This window comes from Dioscorea cayenensis, chromosome 15, assembly GCF_009730915.1.
Source record: "Dioscorea cayenensis subsp. rotundata cultivar TDr96_F1 chromosome 15, TDr96_F1_v2_PseudoChromosome.rev07_lg8_w22 25.fasta, whole genome shotgun sequence".
Classification (NCBI taxonomy): Eukaryota; Viridiplantae; Streptophyta; class Magnoliopsida; order Dioscoreales; family Dioscoreaceae; genus Dioscorea; species Dioscorea cayenensis.
The window spans coordinates 2680247-2696968 of NC_052485.1; the positions used below are offsets into that span (position 1 = coordinate 2680247).

Here is a 16722-nt window from a genome sequence, read left to right on the forward strand (position 1 = left end):
ACTGTTATGTATTATACATTTGAGTCTAATAATGTTTATCAATATTGTTTATGGTTTGGGTGTGGGTATTTTGTGAGAGAAATAATAATTTTACTCCGAAAATTTCAGGATAAGAAAATTTTTTAAAAAAATTCATAAGTCCCCGTAAATGGTGTATTTTCATATCTGTTTATTTCTTTGACAATTACTTAAATAGAGGTGTCTATTCTTTTAAAAATAATAAAAACCCTCAGAGTACCTGGCATAGTTGACTTGATTGGTGCACATACATACGTACGTGCATGGGCCGGAGCACGTTCAGAAGCACAACTGCACAATAGAATTGATATGGCACCTCTCAAAATTTTCCTCATTTATAAGTTACAATATATTTTAAATCAAGGTAGTTATAGGTATAGGGGGCAAGATGGTTACGGGGAAAATAATAATAATAATAATAATAATAATAATAATAATAAACGGATGTGACACCCATGCGGAAATTAAATGATAAATATCCCAACAACCAGGTTTAAACGTCCAATTATATAATACTAATTTTCTACCCCATGCCTCAGCATGAAAACCAAGGGTTCACCAACTTTCCAATATTTCTAAATTAAGAATATTCCATACAATTAATGGCCCTTACTTTCAAATTTATAATATAATACCTTCCACTTTAACGAAAAATAAAAAAAAAATAGTTAAAATTGTAAACTTCATATTTATTTATTTTACTTTTTTATTATCCATCAAAATTATATATTTAAAATGATAGTAGTGGAAAATAATTCATTTAAATAGATTAATAAAATTAAATTTTAAAATTAATATTAAATTAGATACGTGGAAAAATAATTTAGGAAATTAAAATACTTATATAAATATATATATATATATATATAATGGGACAAAGGAGTAATTAGCTCTCAGGTGTAATCTTCTGACATAGTCAAACACAAACAAAGCCAATTTCATTGATAAAACGCAGTTATTTAATTCAAAGCACAAGGGCCAGATACACCACCTACCAATATTAATGAAGAGAAGATCAAAGAAACACACGCACACATGTCATGTCTTCTTCCCATGTACTTACTTGTATGTCCATGAGAGGATGAGCTAAAATCTTTTGTACATGTCATTGATGATGTCAAGGAGGAAAAATCAGAGAAAGCTCTAAAAATTAAAAGACTTTAGACTCTTGCCATTTGCAAAGTCTTCACATTGTACAGTACTACAATGCTGTCCACTTTTTCTATATAATATAATATTAATATATTAATCACGATATATTTATATATATATATATATATATATATTCATGCACCAAGTGGCAAAAAATTGACATATAACTGCATTTAGTTGGCTTCTTTCAACAAATTTTTTTTTCTTTCAATAGATTTCCATTGAAATGGAACAAGTCTTTTCCTAAATATTATATTCTAGATGCTGCACCATCATGAAGATTAATGGTCTATATATGATGCTATGGTGTTTGCCATGATCACATATTCTCTTGATTGATGTCTTTTCTTTCATGTGTTGGGAGTATTAAACCTTTGTCATAGAAAACCACACACCATCAAGAATACTATTTTTGAGTAGATGGATCCAATCATGTAAAAAGATTGTCTCTTTTATTTTGTAATATGATAGAGAATTAATGAGAGACAAGATGGCAATGGATGTAAAACTAGTACAGAATGCAACTAGCTAGTTAATTAGACATCACTAAGTTGCTTCAGATTCATAGGATACACAAAAGGTGATGATCCATGATAAGCAATACTCATGTACACCCCAGCAGTGGCCTCTGTGTTATGAATTCCATCCCAAAACAAATGGTTTGTTCTATTGGAACAAGGAGGAACGGTTTTGGGATTACAGAAAATGGTGCTATTCAGGAAGCCACCACCACAACATGCCACATCAACTTCATCAAATCCTGCAACAATTAATGAATGATCAACAACAAGAGTATATATGTGCAACTTAATTAGAGAAACAATTAAATCGATCATGCATACAAATCATAGAAAATTAAACATCGATCCATACCGTAAGTTCTTCTATTGTGATATAATTCAACATAGCCAGTGTACATGCTGAAGAAAGCATATCTGAAGTCACTAAACTTTGATTTTGCTTCTTCTAGTAATGAAACTAGATTTTGGTTGAACATCTTTGAAAGCTGATTTGCTTCTTCATTACATACCCCTCTTTTCTGTTTCACCCTTTCAGCAGGCAAGCAACCTTGTGCCCCAGCTCCGATGATCAGAAACTTTCGCGCACCATGCTTGTACATTCTCTATACAGAACAAGCACCAATTGATCGATCTAAGTAGTCAATATATGTATATATATATATATATAACTGAAAATCATGTGTTGAAAATTTTCTCAATTATATACCTTCAACTCTGATCTCATTGAGGAAATTATTTGATGCACATATTGCTTAAGAGTGATCCCGGGTTTTATTGTAGATGAACCAACACCAGTGTGAGCCAGTATGTCATTGTTTCCAATACTGATCACAATGATGGACTTTGATAGATGTCTATAAGCTTGTTCAATTCCTATCTGTTTCTCAATCGCCTTCGCAGTTTTTTCATAGTAAACTACTTGTTTACTGAATGAAATGCAAAGACCCTGATTAAAACATCAATCAAGAATATATTTTCATTAATTTACCATAAACTTAAATATTGCATCAATATATATATATATGAACCTATATATATATATATATCATAGTAACTGACTTGGTTTATATTGTTGAGGACTCCAGCACCACCTGAAGCAAAGTTGACACCTTTGAGAAACTCAGAAGTTTTGTTATTTTTTTTTTGGGGAAAGAGCTCAGAGAGCTGATTTTATTAAACAAAACAAAAAGTTTACAAGGTTCAAATATTACAAGCCAGACCAAAGAGACTAGAACAGAACAAAAAGGAACAAGCAGAGAAATTGAAACAAACAAACCAAGAACAAAAATAATAAAAACTAGAAGATAAAACCATGTTTAGAGAAGGTCTTCATAATCCATCTGGGCAGATCACGACCCGATAGATAGAGACAAAGAAGATGATTGTTGTTGCCGGAAGAAGCCAAAGCAGAGGCAGGGAGGTTCCAGCTGCAAGGGATGTCAATCACAGAGGGGTTGCCCGCAACTTGAAGAAGAAGAGAGATGTCAGAGAAATCCAGCGCATATCTCCAAGTTACCGGATTGCAGCCCTCTTTAAGACCAAGAGATAAATCAGGATTGCTGTGAAGAATGCGCTTGATCACAAAATGTTTATCAATTGAAGCTTGAATTGCCATGTTGATTGCCTTGATACCAGCTTCAAAGTTTGTCTCTGCCCAGAAAGAACAGCTGCCTGCACATGATATAACATAGTCATGATTTGATATAAAAAACCCCAACTTACCAATCTTGGAGCAGTCATTCCAGCGATGGGCATAGAATAGGAAAAGTCCATTGCTATGTGGAAAGTTATTAAGAAGAAGCCTACGGCCCAATTGAGGTGAGTGTTCCTGCAAGAAATCCTTAACATGGGCAATGGCTCTAGCAGCAATGCAAGAGAAATTGGGAGTTAAATTCTTAAATATAGCATCACAACGAGCTTTCCATAAGTACCAGATAACTGCAGCAATGACAGAGATAGTATGTTTAGAATAATTATAATCAGTCATCCAAAAACCAGTAGAGATGATATCAGGGAATGAAATAGAAATGCCCAGGATATTGATTACCATATTCCAGACCATCTGAGCACAGCGGCAATCAAGAAATAAATGATCAATGGATTCATTCTCAATTTTGCAAAAAACACACAGAGTTCTAGGACCAATATTGATACTATTGAGGAAGTCAGTAGTAGAGATTCTACCATGCATCATAAGCCAAATAAAATGTTTTACCCTTGGAGCAACATGAAGCTTCCAAAGCTTATTCCAGCCTGTCCACTCCAGATTCAAATCAGAATTATGGTTTAAATGCTTATAAATTGCAGTAGAAATTTTAACATTAGAAGAATGAGGATGCCAAACCCAGTAATTGCTACCCACATGATCATACGCACAGGTACTAGGAACCAAAGGGCCTAGCAGCTCTCCAAATATTAAAACAAGCAAATTCTGATTCCACAGCTCATGAACAAAAAGATCAGAAAGACAGATTGTATTGTTGGAGGGTAGACTTTAGATAAGGTTTAGGTGATGGTAATCCAAGTTTCTCAGCTGAAAGAGTGAAACAGGACATGCATATATATATATATGTTTATTATATATCTGAAAACATTGGCAGAAAAGAATAATTATTAGTTTGTTAAGATAGAGACTGGTACCAATGAAGTCTGCGGCATTCTTGCCGTTGCTGAAGCGGCCGGTGGCCTCACCACCGGGGAAGTCGATGCCATAAGGATAAAAATTGATCTTTATCCTGGTAGGAAGATAGTTATTATTGCCCACATCTACTTGGGAGGATCCAAGCACATAAATGGCAGGAACATGTGAGTGTGCAGAGCTCCAAAAGAGAAATTGGAAGAAGAATGTCAAGAACTGTAAAGAATGATGAAATGGAAAAGCCATGTTGATCTGTGATGATGCTTCTGAATTATCATCGCCTAATTTGTTGGTGCTTAAGCCATAATTCATTGACCGCTTTTTCCAAAGTTTGACTTTTTGATTTCTTTACTTATGTTTTCAAATGAGAGGAGTTTTTAACTTAAAAGTCACATTCACTGAAATTAACAATATATGATATAGTATTATCGTATTAAACTTATGGTATTGGTACCAAACGGGTGGTTCAGCATGGGCCCGATGAAGAAAGGTTACCGGCACACCCGTTGACTTATGGAAACAAAATATCTTAAATATAAACATTTGACAAATATAAGTAAACCATGTGTTAGGGAAAAGCATATGCTTAAAAGGCAATGTCAAGTTTAATAATATGTGTCCTCATTTTTAAGATATACACAACTTTTTAATTGAATATGAATACATAAAGAATTAATGGCAATAGGCCAAACTGATATATATATATATATATATGGTGTAATATTTATGTATCATTTCAAATTTTTTTAAAAAATGTATTAGTAAGAGATATTTTCACATGGTTTATTTAAAAATATCTACTAAATTAGTTTAAATAGATAAATTTTTATTTGTTTATAAAATATAATTTTAAATTTTAATATATATATATATTTGAATCTGTCATGTATCTTATTTAAAATATATATTATAGAGTGTGGATAAAGCACTCTTTAATAGATTAATTTTTTTGCACTTCTTATACATAAGTTATATAAAATTTCAAGATTATAAGCCAATATAATTATAAAATTTTCACTATGTTATTATATACTACTATTTAAATAAGATATACACTTAAACTTAAAGAGAGAATCCTCTCGAGTCACGTTACGTTCTCAGGCCGTAACTATCAGGCCCAGCACAGCCCAGAGTCTGCCTTATACTGCAGATCGAGGCCCGGGTATTGCATGGCCCACCACTTTGCTGAACTTGCATTAACCCCTTAATATATATATATATATATATATAATAAATTAAAATCCGGTATTATTTTCGAATAATCTGATTTGACTCGGACTTTTTTTTTGTGGATAAAACACATAATAAATTTGAAGCAAGAATCATGCTTAAATTATTTAGAGTTGCTTTAATTCATACACATATAACAGTTGCTTTAATTCAACATGATCTAACATCATAATATATATATATATATATATATTAAACATGATCAACCTTGTCCGCCACCACCACCACCGCCACCATTGCCACCAGCTCTGGTTCCTCCGGCGGAGCCATCACCCCCTCCTCCACCACTCCCATTACTCCCACTAGCATTACCATAACCTTCTCCTCGTCCCACAGCTCCTCCAGAGCTTCCAACTCCTCCACCACCACCGGAAGCACCACCACCACCACCACTGCCACCACTCCCACCGCCACCTCCTCCTCCTTTCCCCACTCCTACATGAACTCCTCCACGTCCAATACTTATCCCAACTCCAACTCCACCACCTCCACCTACATTTACACTCCCATTCTTTGCACTCGCTGCACCACCTCCACCCACTCCTATTCCAACGTTCACTCCTCCCTTCCCTACTTCAACTCCCACACCTACACCAACCCCAACTCCAACACTTGCACCACCTCCATGACTTGTTCCAACTCCCACTCCTCCTCCTCCACCTATACTTATGTCTGTGTCTGATCCATTGTGACTCACACTTACACCACTGCCACCGCCACCTCCGCCACCGGTTCCTAGAAAGAAACGTTTGCTGTCTTCTAAGTTGTCCTCATCAGCTTGGAGAACTCTTGCATGAACTAGTGTAGTTGGAACTATGATTATGCATATCAGTGCATAAGTAGTAAATAACATGTAAAAACTTGCCATTGTTCCTTTGTAGTTGATATTTGATGATACTAGTTGTGAGTGATGGGGAGTCGTATATATAGTGATCAAGGGAAAGCAATGAAGTATACATAGCCCATGGGAAATGAGTTGTGCCTAACTCGGTGTGAGAAGAGAATCCTCTGTATGGGAATTTTGAAAAGGAGATGCAGACTGGTGGAGAAAATTAAATGGCTCCGAGAAGGAATTTGGTCATTCTGTTCACAAGTAAAAGAGAAAAGAATATGTTGAAATGAAGTGGATACAACTGGGCTCTCTCCTTTTTGTTATTCTTGTTCCTCTTTGTCCTTATTCTTTCTTCGTTTAGTGGATCATACAAAAGTTTACAGAGAATCCAAAAGAGAAGGCCTATGTTTATTTTGGTCGTAGCCATCACATTTGAAGTTAGATATATTTCTACATCTTTCTACCAAACCATTAGCTACTGATACTAACCAACTCAAAGAGGACACAAAATCAAGCTGCATAATTAAAAAAGAATATAAATAAGGTCAACCATTTCATACAATTGCATGAACCATCCTAGAAAGAACATGTTTGCAATAACTGTTCAGTTCAAATAATTCAATAATGATAACCAGAGCTGCTTAGTTTCAAAGGAAAAGAAAACAATATATCAGAAATATAAACTATGTACGTAGCAGATATGTAAATCAACTACATGCATTTTTGCAGCACCAGTTATGTACATCTCATGACCGCAAGCATAATTATATAATTCAGAGCCAAAGAGGCAAAACTTTATAGAATTTAAAGACAAAGAACAGTCTATATTCAGTAGACATGCTAAAAATGATCATTATTTATAAATGATCAACATTCATCTGTAGGCTGTTGCTGCTGTTGCTGCTGTTGCTGCATTGCCTGTTGTTGCTCCCACATTTGCTGAGGAATGTAAGTCTGAGGCTGCCTGGCATACAAGGCTTGATCCACCATAGATTTACCCATCATTCCACCCATAGAGCCAACCAGGGGAGGCACAAAATAATACGGAAGCGAGTCATTTGAACCACCCTCCTTCGGCGCAGATGACAATGCCTCCTCTTTCAGCTCCTCACTCGGAACAATATCCGCCAAGAAATCAAATGCATCAGTCCTCATGATTGCTCCAGCAATGTCATTCTTCTGCAGAGTCCTCCGCTTGTTCTCCTCTGTATGAGCCCATGACCGATGTGTCAGCTCTAGAATGAACATTTCACACGCCCGTGCAAACAACACAGGTGCCTCAGCAGCAATCATCCTAACATCCTCATCAGCCTTCATAATCTTCTTGATCCGAGCGAGCGGGAGACTGTGGTTCTTGAAATCATTAGTTGCAGCTATCTCCTGGTACTGGTTGGCCCAGAATAGCTGGAGTTGTTGCTGCAATTGGTGCATTTGTTGTTGGTGAACCTGCTGATAAGAGAGTTGCTGTTGCTGAGCAAGTTGCGGGTGAGAAGCAGCAGTGAGCTGAGCAGCTGGGATTGTTCCGGTGTTTGCCATCACTTGGCTAGCTTGATACGGTGAAGTAACATATTGCAATTGACCAGCAGTCATGACTGGGGACTGCCCCGGTCCAGGGTCCTCCATGTTAGCCTGCATTGCCATCATCTATAGATATTTGATCAGTATAAGCATCTCATGCCTGGGACTCAAGTATTACATTGCCAAAAATTTACTTCTTAGTGAATGAAATCCATTCTAGAGAAAGATTTGAAATTATTCATACAAACAAAAGTACAATAAGATTCAAAGGATCCCCATATTTACTCTGTTATCTTACAATCCAGAGAGAGTGTAAATTCCAAGGAATTGCATAGCAATCATTAGAAACATAGAATACAGATAAGCAATCAACCAAGACAATGTACGTATTTGTTAAATGATTATGTAAATCTTTCATTTTTAAATTTGTTTCTCATGATCTTAGATGTTGAGTCCACATCTTGTGACATCCAACTTTATGATTTCTCCACGTTATCCATTTATATGAAAAAGAAAAGAAAAAATGACAATGTAAATGGCTGAGATGGCAAAAACGTTTAAAAATAAATAGGGCAATTTAAAACATAAATATGGATAGCATTATAATCTTCACAAATTATCTCTCTTTTTCTCATGAACAATACATAGATCAGAACAACTAAAAATTGCATCTTTGAAAAATAAAACCATTGCTAAGCACCAAGATAAATCATCAACCTAGATTCACAAATCACATTGAGACAGAATTTAAAAAAATTCACCCAAATGCCACAATTGAAAAACAAAAGATCATAATAAGAAACAAATCAACCAAAAAAGAAAAACAAAAAGGAGAGATTTTTATCACAAAAACATGATAAAAAAACAACATAAATTCAAAAAATCAAGGCTTGAAGCAAGGACAAGGAACTCGCCTGACGATCATCGGAGGCCATGGAGATCTTCGCTTTGGAATAGTATGTTCGTTTAGATTCGGTCGTGGGCCCTTAAAGAAGCCGGGAAAGGGAACGAGGGCATGGAAAGAGTCCATGGCTTCTGGTCCATCCGATCCGAATCCAACGGCAAAGGTAGTGCCATGTCATCAAACATAAGCGCCTTTTATTAAAGCGGATTCGGGCGTATGCCTGTTAACTGAACCCGAATCCGACCCGTTAAAGAGCCTTTACCGCGGAGCATTGCAAGCAAAACCCTCGAACCCTTCTCGCTCTCGCGGCTCGCCGTCCCTCAACTCCGACGAGATCTGGCCGGCGAGATTACCGGAGATGGCGGACGTAGTGCAGTACCGCATGGAGCGGATGACGGAGGAGCTCGATGACCTCGAGCGCCGTGGCCTTTTCAGCAGCGCGGAGATTGCCGAAATCGTGCGTCATCGCCGGGACTTTGAGTACCGTCTCAAGCGCCCTTCACCGTTAAAGGAGGATTTCCTGCTTTACATCGACTATGAGAAGCGTCTTGATGCTCTGCGTGACCTCCGAAAGCGCGCCATCATTGGCCGCCTTGTTGAGAAGGAGAAAGCTGCTGGGCAGGAGGGGAAGAAGGGAGGAAAGAAGTGGAAGAAGTCGGTGTCGGATTTTGCTGGCGTGTTGAGGATTCTAGATATTTATAACAAGGCGGTTGTGAGGTTTAAGGGGGATTTGGATCTCTGGTTCCAGTATCTGGAGTTCTGTAGGGAGCGGCGTCATGGGAGGATGAAACAGGTTGCTTTTCTCTGTTTTGTTTTTTTGGTTTTGTTGTTTTTAAGGGTGCTTTTAATTGGATTCGAAAAGGTGTGATTTTTGAAAGTATGAAATAGTTGTTAGTCTTCTTCCTTTTTACATTAATTTTTAGCTGTTGATGAATTACTTTCCAAAAGCTTTGTTTTTCTTCGAGCATTTGTTAGTTTTAAGTTTTTAGCGTCGCTGATGAGTGAGAAATTCAAAAAGATCAATCTTTTTGAGTTTCTGGACTACGTGCTTGCTTTTGTGCATCATTGACGATGCTATGGTTATATGTGGATTGATTGGGAGCAATGCAGAGGGAGTTTGTATGTTTGGCTTTAAAAAAAGAGCTTTATTTGAAGATTTATTTATGGAACTGGATTGCTTCAACCTTTGATTTCATGAATTTGTTAATTAGCAAGAGTTTTTCTGTGCTACTTTTACCCAGTTCATGTGTTCTTTGGTTTTGCTTGGCTCTCCTATCCTCTTATTCACAAAATACTTTGAGGTTATTTGATTTGCTAATATCATACTCCGAACTGGATCACACAACTCAGGTGTCCAGTGTGAAATTTGTCTTTTGATGCTTAAACGAGCTTGCTGGAAGTTTCAGAGCTCTTTGGATGAAGATTTGATTATATTTAGTAATGATTTAGATTTTTTTTTTCAGTTTTCTTTTCTGATTTAAAGATGAACTTCTGTTGCAATGCAGTTTGAATTGTGGATTTTCTTTTGCTTTTAGGCTCTTGCTCAGGCCATCCGATTCCATCCGAAGGTTCCTGGCCTTTGGATTTATGCTGCAGCCTGGGAGTTTGATCAGAATTTGAATGTTGCTGCTGCTAGGGCTCTCATGCAGAGTGGTCTTAGGACTTGTCCAAAATCCGAAGATCTCTGGATGGAATATCTTAGAATGGAACTTACTTACCTAAACAAGTTGAAGGAAAGAAAACTTGCTTGTGAAACTGGTGTGGGATCATTGCCAAAGGATGATAAAGAGACTGAACAACAGAAAGAAGAGAACATGGATACCTTTGTGTCACTAAGTAATGATATACTTTTTCAGCGTGGATCATTGACTATTCAAACTATATACCATGGAGCAGTGGAGGCCTTACCTTCAAGTATGAGCTTGCGGAAGCGATTCCTAGAGATACTGGATGATGTTGATCTGGTACAATCTGAGGAGTTAAAGGAAGAAATTATGGAAGATCTCAAGAAAAAATTTTCTCAGAATGAGGACTACTGGGATTGGTTAGCAAGGCTTCAAGTTGTTTATACTGAGGGAAGGAAGGATCTGTCAAAAGAATTTCTTCTTGGCAAGTTGAATAAAGCTTCTGAGGTGAGTGTTGACATGGACTTGCTTTATCTTCCAATGTTATGCCATAATTGATTTCTTCATTGTGTTTCTGTTGCAATTTCAGATAATCTAGGACTTCTTTGATTTCCATATAATTTGTGGTTTGTATGAGCTTGCATTTATAGTTGTAAAAGAGTGATAGGGCCTGAAGAAGGAGAGGACTAAAAAGTTGTTTTAGATACCGAAGCTACACTATATTTACTGTCATATTATATTAGTAGATATTTATATAGAATGTTGTATGTGTTGGAAATTTACGCTGGAATGCAGATAAAGTTTTTTTCTGCTGCTAGATAAATCTAATCCTGTATTTACAACCCAAATATTTAATAATTGCTGATCTGCAATTTCATATAAATCATAATCTTCCAGCCATTCTGCATGCAGCTTTGTGTCAATGTTTATATGTGTCGAGTGGATAAGGTGTTTCCCTCTATAGTATTTAGTTTTGGCCATTGCTTCATGCAAAGGAATATTCTAGTCTTTATTTCTCATGAAAGTGTTTTCTATTGCTCACAGGTTTATGAAGAAGCATTAAAAGTTTTGCCTACTACCAAGATGTTTTCCCTGTATGCCAAGTTTTACACAGATGCAATTCTTGCTGACAGAGAAGATCCGGTTTCTGTTCTTAGTAATACTGCTTTTGAAGCTGGAGAGCTCACTTCACGCTTATTGGAAGTATATGAAAATGCTGAACAGACTGGGTGCATAACCAAGGAGCTTGCTTATGAATATATATCATTTTACTTGCAAATTGGTAGAATACATGAAGCTAGAGATCTTGCAAAGAAGCTCTGTAGTGGTAGGTTATCAGAGGCTGCAGATGTATGGACCCTGAGAATTTCAACAGAGCTGAAATGGCTTACAAGTAAAGCTGCTTCCATTGATGATGATGATCTTCGTTCTATCTCGGAACTTTTCAGAAATGCAATGACCAGGGTATCTGCTTCTGAAGTTGAGAGTTTGTGGCTGATGGTATGTTACTTAACCATCTTGCTTGTTTCTTTATCAGATCTAGAAGCTAATTGTTAATTTCATGCAATCATATGCATCTGAAATTTAAAATAACTAGCAGCAGATATTTATTATTGTTTACACTTCTTTTTGGCCTTTCTTTCTCTATATATCATGCTTTTTGTTTATGTGCACTTGAGAAAGTGTAACTTGTGATTATTAATGCCATTTGGCCATTGTTTAGAAAATCATAGCCTGGAATTGGCAATCTGCACTAGTACCAGAAAATGAAAGCATATCTTTCATTTGTGCTGTTCTAAGAAACCAAATGCACAACTGTATCAACTGAAATTTCTGCTTCTCTGGGATAAGCACATTTCTGTTACAGGGAAAGACAATTTATATTAGCATGTATCTCATGGGAAAGATTCTGCCATGTCAATATCTTCATTTATTCTGTGAACTCCATTATGCTTTCTCATCTGAATTCTACTATTTTTCTGAAGATGACTTCTTTTGCAGGCCTTAAAATTCTTTTCTACTCGGAAAAAACATTTTGAAAAGCTGGTGCAGAGTTTGATGATGGACTTGGCCAAAGCTGGTCAGAGTGATAATGGTTATACCATTGCTTTTGCTGTGGTCAGCTGGGTTCTTCAAAGAGATGGTGTAAAGCGTGCTAGGGAGATGTATAAGCGGTAAATTTCCAACCTGAGGAATTTCTCCTTAAAATATGAACATGTTTCCTTAGCCCTTCCTCTTTTGTTTAACTATTGAAAAACCAACTACCTCTGAAATAACTAACGAGTGATCACATAATACAATTTCTTGCTTAATCACTTTCAATGTGCACACTTATTTATCTGATGAATGAACTCATACATGACTTCGGATTCCAGGACCCTGTGATGTACTGAAAACAATGAAACCAAATATCAAGTATATGCAGTGAAATCATTACTCCTAAAAATGGTTGCTGAGTTATATGCTTTACATATTGTGTTTGCATTCTAACAATGATTTTTTTTTCTTTTTTTTGTTGCTAAAACATGTATTTTTTGCCTGTTGTACAGATTTCTAGCTTTACCTCATCCAAGTCTCTCATTCTTTAAAAATTGTATCGACTTGGAGGCAAACCTTGCATCTGCCGGAGACTCTGATGGTGTTGCAAATGCTCGCAAGTTGTACGAATCAGCTCTGGCCATTTATAACCAAAGAACAGAATTATGGAAAAATTACTACATGATGGAAATGAAGGTGCTCTTTTCTGCCTAATCCTGTTTTATTTCCATTAATTCAATGATGTTTTAAGCCATATTTTCACCTACAACTGCTCAATTGTTAATTTGTTTGTTATGAAATGTAGATTGGAACATCTGAAACAGCTACTGCAGTGTACTGGCGTGCTCGGAAGACGCTCAAGGACACAACCGAGTTTTCAAGTCCTGACCATTTGTGATGTTATATATTTTGTAACTTTTCTTATTGCATTTGTTGTCAGATTTGATTGAAAATTTTTGTTTATTTGTTCTTTCAAACTTTCAAATATCTAAATTAAGAAATTTTGCTGATAAATTCTGTGGTTTGAATGGATACTTATACTGATATATTAATAGTTCAAATGGTATACGAGTCAATGGTTTGAGAAAGTCCGAGGTGTAGTTTGTACACAATTTATAAATTTATTCAGGAAAAAAAACACAAGAAAGCATTTAAAGGTAGTATAAGAAAGAACATTGATTGCAGAGATTAAATTATTGAGTTAGAAAAGAAAAACCTGGGAAATGAACATAATATAATCCATTAATAACCAGGATGACGAGTGACAACACTAGAATTCATCATTACAAAGATTACTTAAAAGATAATAATTGCAAATTAACATAAACCCAAATAATAACACACACAAATAGAATTAAATCATAAGTTAACGTCCACCACCGCCACCACCACCGGCACCGCCGCCAAACCCAGCACCACCTCCAGCACCAGCACCAACACCCACACCAATTCCTACACCCACTCCAACACCGCCACCACCTCCTAAGCCTCCTCCATGTCCACCGCCACCTCCAGCACCAAAACCACCTCCACCGCCAGCTCCACCACCCAAACCACCACCACCTCCCAATCCTACACCTCCTCCTCCGCCTAAACCTCCACCACCACCAGCTCCACCACCTAAACCACCACCTCCTCCGGCACCACCACCTAAACCTCCCCCATGACCACCACCTAGACCTCCACCACCACCAGCTCCACCACCAAAACCACCCCCTCCTCCGGCGCCACCACCTAAACCTCCACCATGACCACCACCTAGACCTCCACCACCACCTAAACCCCCACCTCCACCAACACCACCACCGATACCTCCACCATGACCACCACCCAAACCTCCACCACCACCAAGACCACCACCTCCTCCCAAACCACCACCTCCACCAGCGCCACCACCTAAACCTCCACCATGACCACCACCCAAACCTCCACCACCGCCAGCTCCACCACCAAAACCACCACCTCCACCGGCGCCACCACCTAAGCCTCCACCATGACCACCACCCAAACCTCCACCACCGCCAGCTCCACCACCAAAACCACCACCTCCTCCGGCGCCACCACCTAAACCTCCACCATGACCACCACCCAAACCTCCACCACCACCAGCTCCACCACCAAGACCACCACCTCCTCCCAAACCACCACCTCCACCAACGCCACCACCTAAACCTCCACCATGACCTCCACCACCACCAGCTCCCCCACCAAAACCACCGCCTCCACCAATACCACCACCTAAACCTCCACCATGACCACCACCAGCACCACCTCCAATACCCCCACCTAAACCTCCACCATGACCACCACCTCCTCCAAAGCCACCACCTGCTCCACCACCTCCACCAAGACCACCTCCCCCTCCACCTCCAAGTCCACCACCTGCTCCTCCTCCTACTCCCCCTCCAAATCCACCTCCATGTCCAACTCCTCCACCACCACCAAACCCACCACCTCCACCTAGTCCACCACCAGGCCTCCTTCCAAAATCACCACCCTCACAACCCCGGAAGCTCCGGCGACAGTCACCTTTAAATGGCCGGCCACCATGTCCAAACCTCCTACCTCCAAACCTAGGGTCATCAAAACCACCACCACCATCAAAATCAGCTAGTGCAATAGCACTCAACTGAGAAACAAGAACAAGACCAAGAAACAACACTGGAAGAAGTCCTCTCATGAAGAAGCGACCCATGATGTCTCTCACTACTAGCTAGTACTCTTTCTCTGAATACAGTGTCTCAAAGACATGCTATTACTTCTCCTTAAATAGACAAAGGTTGCTCATAGCCAACTTGTACAGTAATGAAGAAGCAGAGGGAAGACGAGAGATAGCATTTATTGAAGGTTGTGGACTTCACGTCTGAGCGGTTGAGAAGATGGGTTAGAGCATTGATTAGTGTCAAGTCAAAGCGAAGAAGACCACGCCGACACCGTGTTCGGAGCTTCAGCATCATCTTCTCAGCTTCTCAGCATCTCAGGTTCAAATGATCACCTCAACTTTGCCAAAAATAAAGATGCAAATGGTGTTTAATTAGTGGATGAGATTAGTGAAATAGATGTGCATGGTGTTGGTGGGGCTTTATGTGACTTAAATGGCCATTTACTTCGCATCAGTCCTGCTTTTCTCTTTTGCATGCATGTGCTCATGAAGCACTTTACATTGTAGCTATTAGTGAGGGTGTAGCAATGCTATAGCTCTTGATGTTGATCTATATCTGTGTCTATGGTCCACTGGAATATATGAGTTTGGATGCCATCATCAAACTTGGATACAGTTTAGATCATGAGGATCGATCTTTCTGCATGTAAATGCTAAATGCTGGCCATGTAAAAGTGCTCGTTGTATACGTGGATATGTCAATTTATTGCATAACTTTTTTTTTAATTTACAAATAAATAAATCACATGCATGATGCACAATTAACATAAACATACACTTAAAACAACTGGTGGTTAGCATGATAACATGAATAAAACAAACAAATAAAAGATATATCTCTCGTTTCATGTGCTTGATGATGACTTGATCTTAACTAATTTCAATATGAACCACGTAATCAATATAAATAATAATGATAATAAATTATATTGTTATCATCTTAAGAACACTTGCACACGTTGCAAGAAAACATATCTTTTTGTGATTTTTGTAGTGTTTCATTTTTCTCTCTGTTATACATTTAACAAGCTACGTATAGCAATGGAATTAACAAGGAATAAAAAGACCCTACTTATACGTATATATGTACGTACTCTACGATAAATGCATGTACTACGTACCCTCACCATATATAGCTTCATATTATTGTTACATTTCTTCTTCCATTCTTGTGATCTTCCATTAAGAATTTGGTGAGCATATAATTAAACTTGTACTCATATATATATATATATTAATAAGAAGCTGCTAAACTAGAACTTTCTATTGAGAAAGACCGTCATGAAAGAAAAATGGATACCATGCACGCATTATATATGATCATATGTTGAACATTAATAAAAAGCAAGAACATCAAAATGGGTTATATAATAGAGAAAGTCCGTGACTTGAATCCACTTGGGAACAAGTCCCATCAGTGGGAATTTGTTAAGCTCCACAATAGATAAATCAAAAGGTCAGCTTTCATTCTGGTAAAGAACATAAAATTAAGGTTCCTGCACGAGAAATCAACTTGTGGAGGTGGTTTCTCATGGCATCCGTTGTGAAAAGTCTTCCTTTTGTGTTAAACTCTTAGCTGTCTTTC

The 16722-nt window shown here is 37.9% G+C and overlaps 4 protein-coding genes and 1 pseudogene across 5 annotated transcripts; 2 read left to right on the forward strand and 3 right to left on the reverse strand.

The window, feature by feature from the left end:
* Nucleotides 1–1666: 1666 nt before the first annotated feature.
* LOC120276925 (GDSL esterase/lipase At2g30310-like) lies at nt 1667–4672 on the reverse strand. 2 transcript variants are annotated; one of them, XM_039283668.1, is made up of 5 exons: nt 4332–4672; nt 2751–3362; nt 2398–2637; nt 2044–2293; nt 1667–1930 (listed from the first exon to the last, which is right to left on the reverse strand). In XM_039283668.1, the coding sequence occupies exons 1-2, from the start codon at nt 4639–4641 to the stop codon at nt 2989–2991; spliced, it is 684 nt and encodes a 227-aa protein (XP_039139602.1). In that variant the 5' UTR covers nt 4642–4672; the 3' UTR covers nt 1667–1930; nt 2044–2293; nt 2398–2637; nt 2751–2988. The 2 variants fall into 2 exon arrangements, with proteins under 2 accessions (XP_039139602.1, XP_039139601.1); XM_039283667.1 differs by having other exon boundaries at nt 2751–3629.
* LOC120277567 (GDSL esterase/lipase At5g55050-like) lies at nt 1707–2415 on the reverse strand. The gene is made up of 3 exons (XM_039284427.1): nt 2398–2415; nt 2044–2293; nt 1707–1930 (listed from the first exon to the last, which is right to left on the reverse strand). The coding sequence occupies exons 1-3, from the start codon at nt 2413–2415 to the stop codon at nt 1707–1709; spliced, it is 492 nt and encodes a 163-aa protein (XP_039140361.1).
* A 1207-nt stretch (nt 4673–5879) lies between the features above and the next one.
* LOC120277568 lies at nt 5880–15603 on the forward strand (annotated as a pseudogene).
* On the reverse strand, nt 7247–8024 carry LOC120277293 (nuclear transcription factor Y subunit C-3-like). Its single transcript, XM_039284078.1, has one exon. The coding sequence runs from the start codon at nt 8012–8014 to the stop codon at nt 7259–7261; it is 756 nt and encodes a 251-aa protein (XP_039140012.1). The 5' UTR covers nt 8015–8024; the 3' UTR covers nt 7247–7258.
* LOC120277292 (U3 small nucleolar RNA-associated protein 6 homolog) lies at nt 9075–13489 on the forward strand. Its single transcript, XM_039284077.1, has 6 exons — nt 9075–9606; nt 10349–10945; nt 11483–11938; nt 12440–12612; nt 12988–13171; nt 13281–13489. Exons 1-6 carry the CDS (start codon nt 9172–9174, stop codon nt 13371–13373), a joined length of 1938 nt encoding a protein of 645 aa, XP_039140011.1. The 5' UTR covers nt 9075–9171; the 3' UTR covers nt 13374–13489.
* Nucleotides 15604–16722: the final 1119 nt, after the last annotated feature.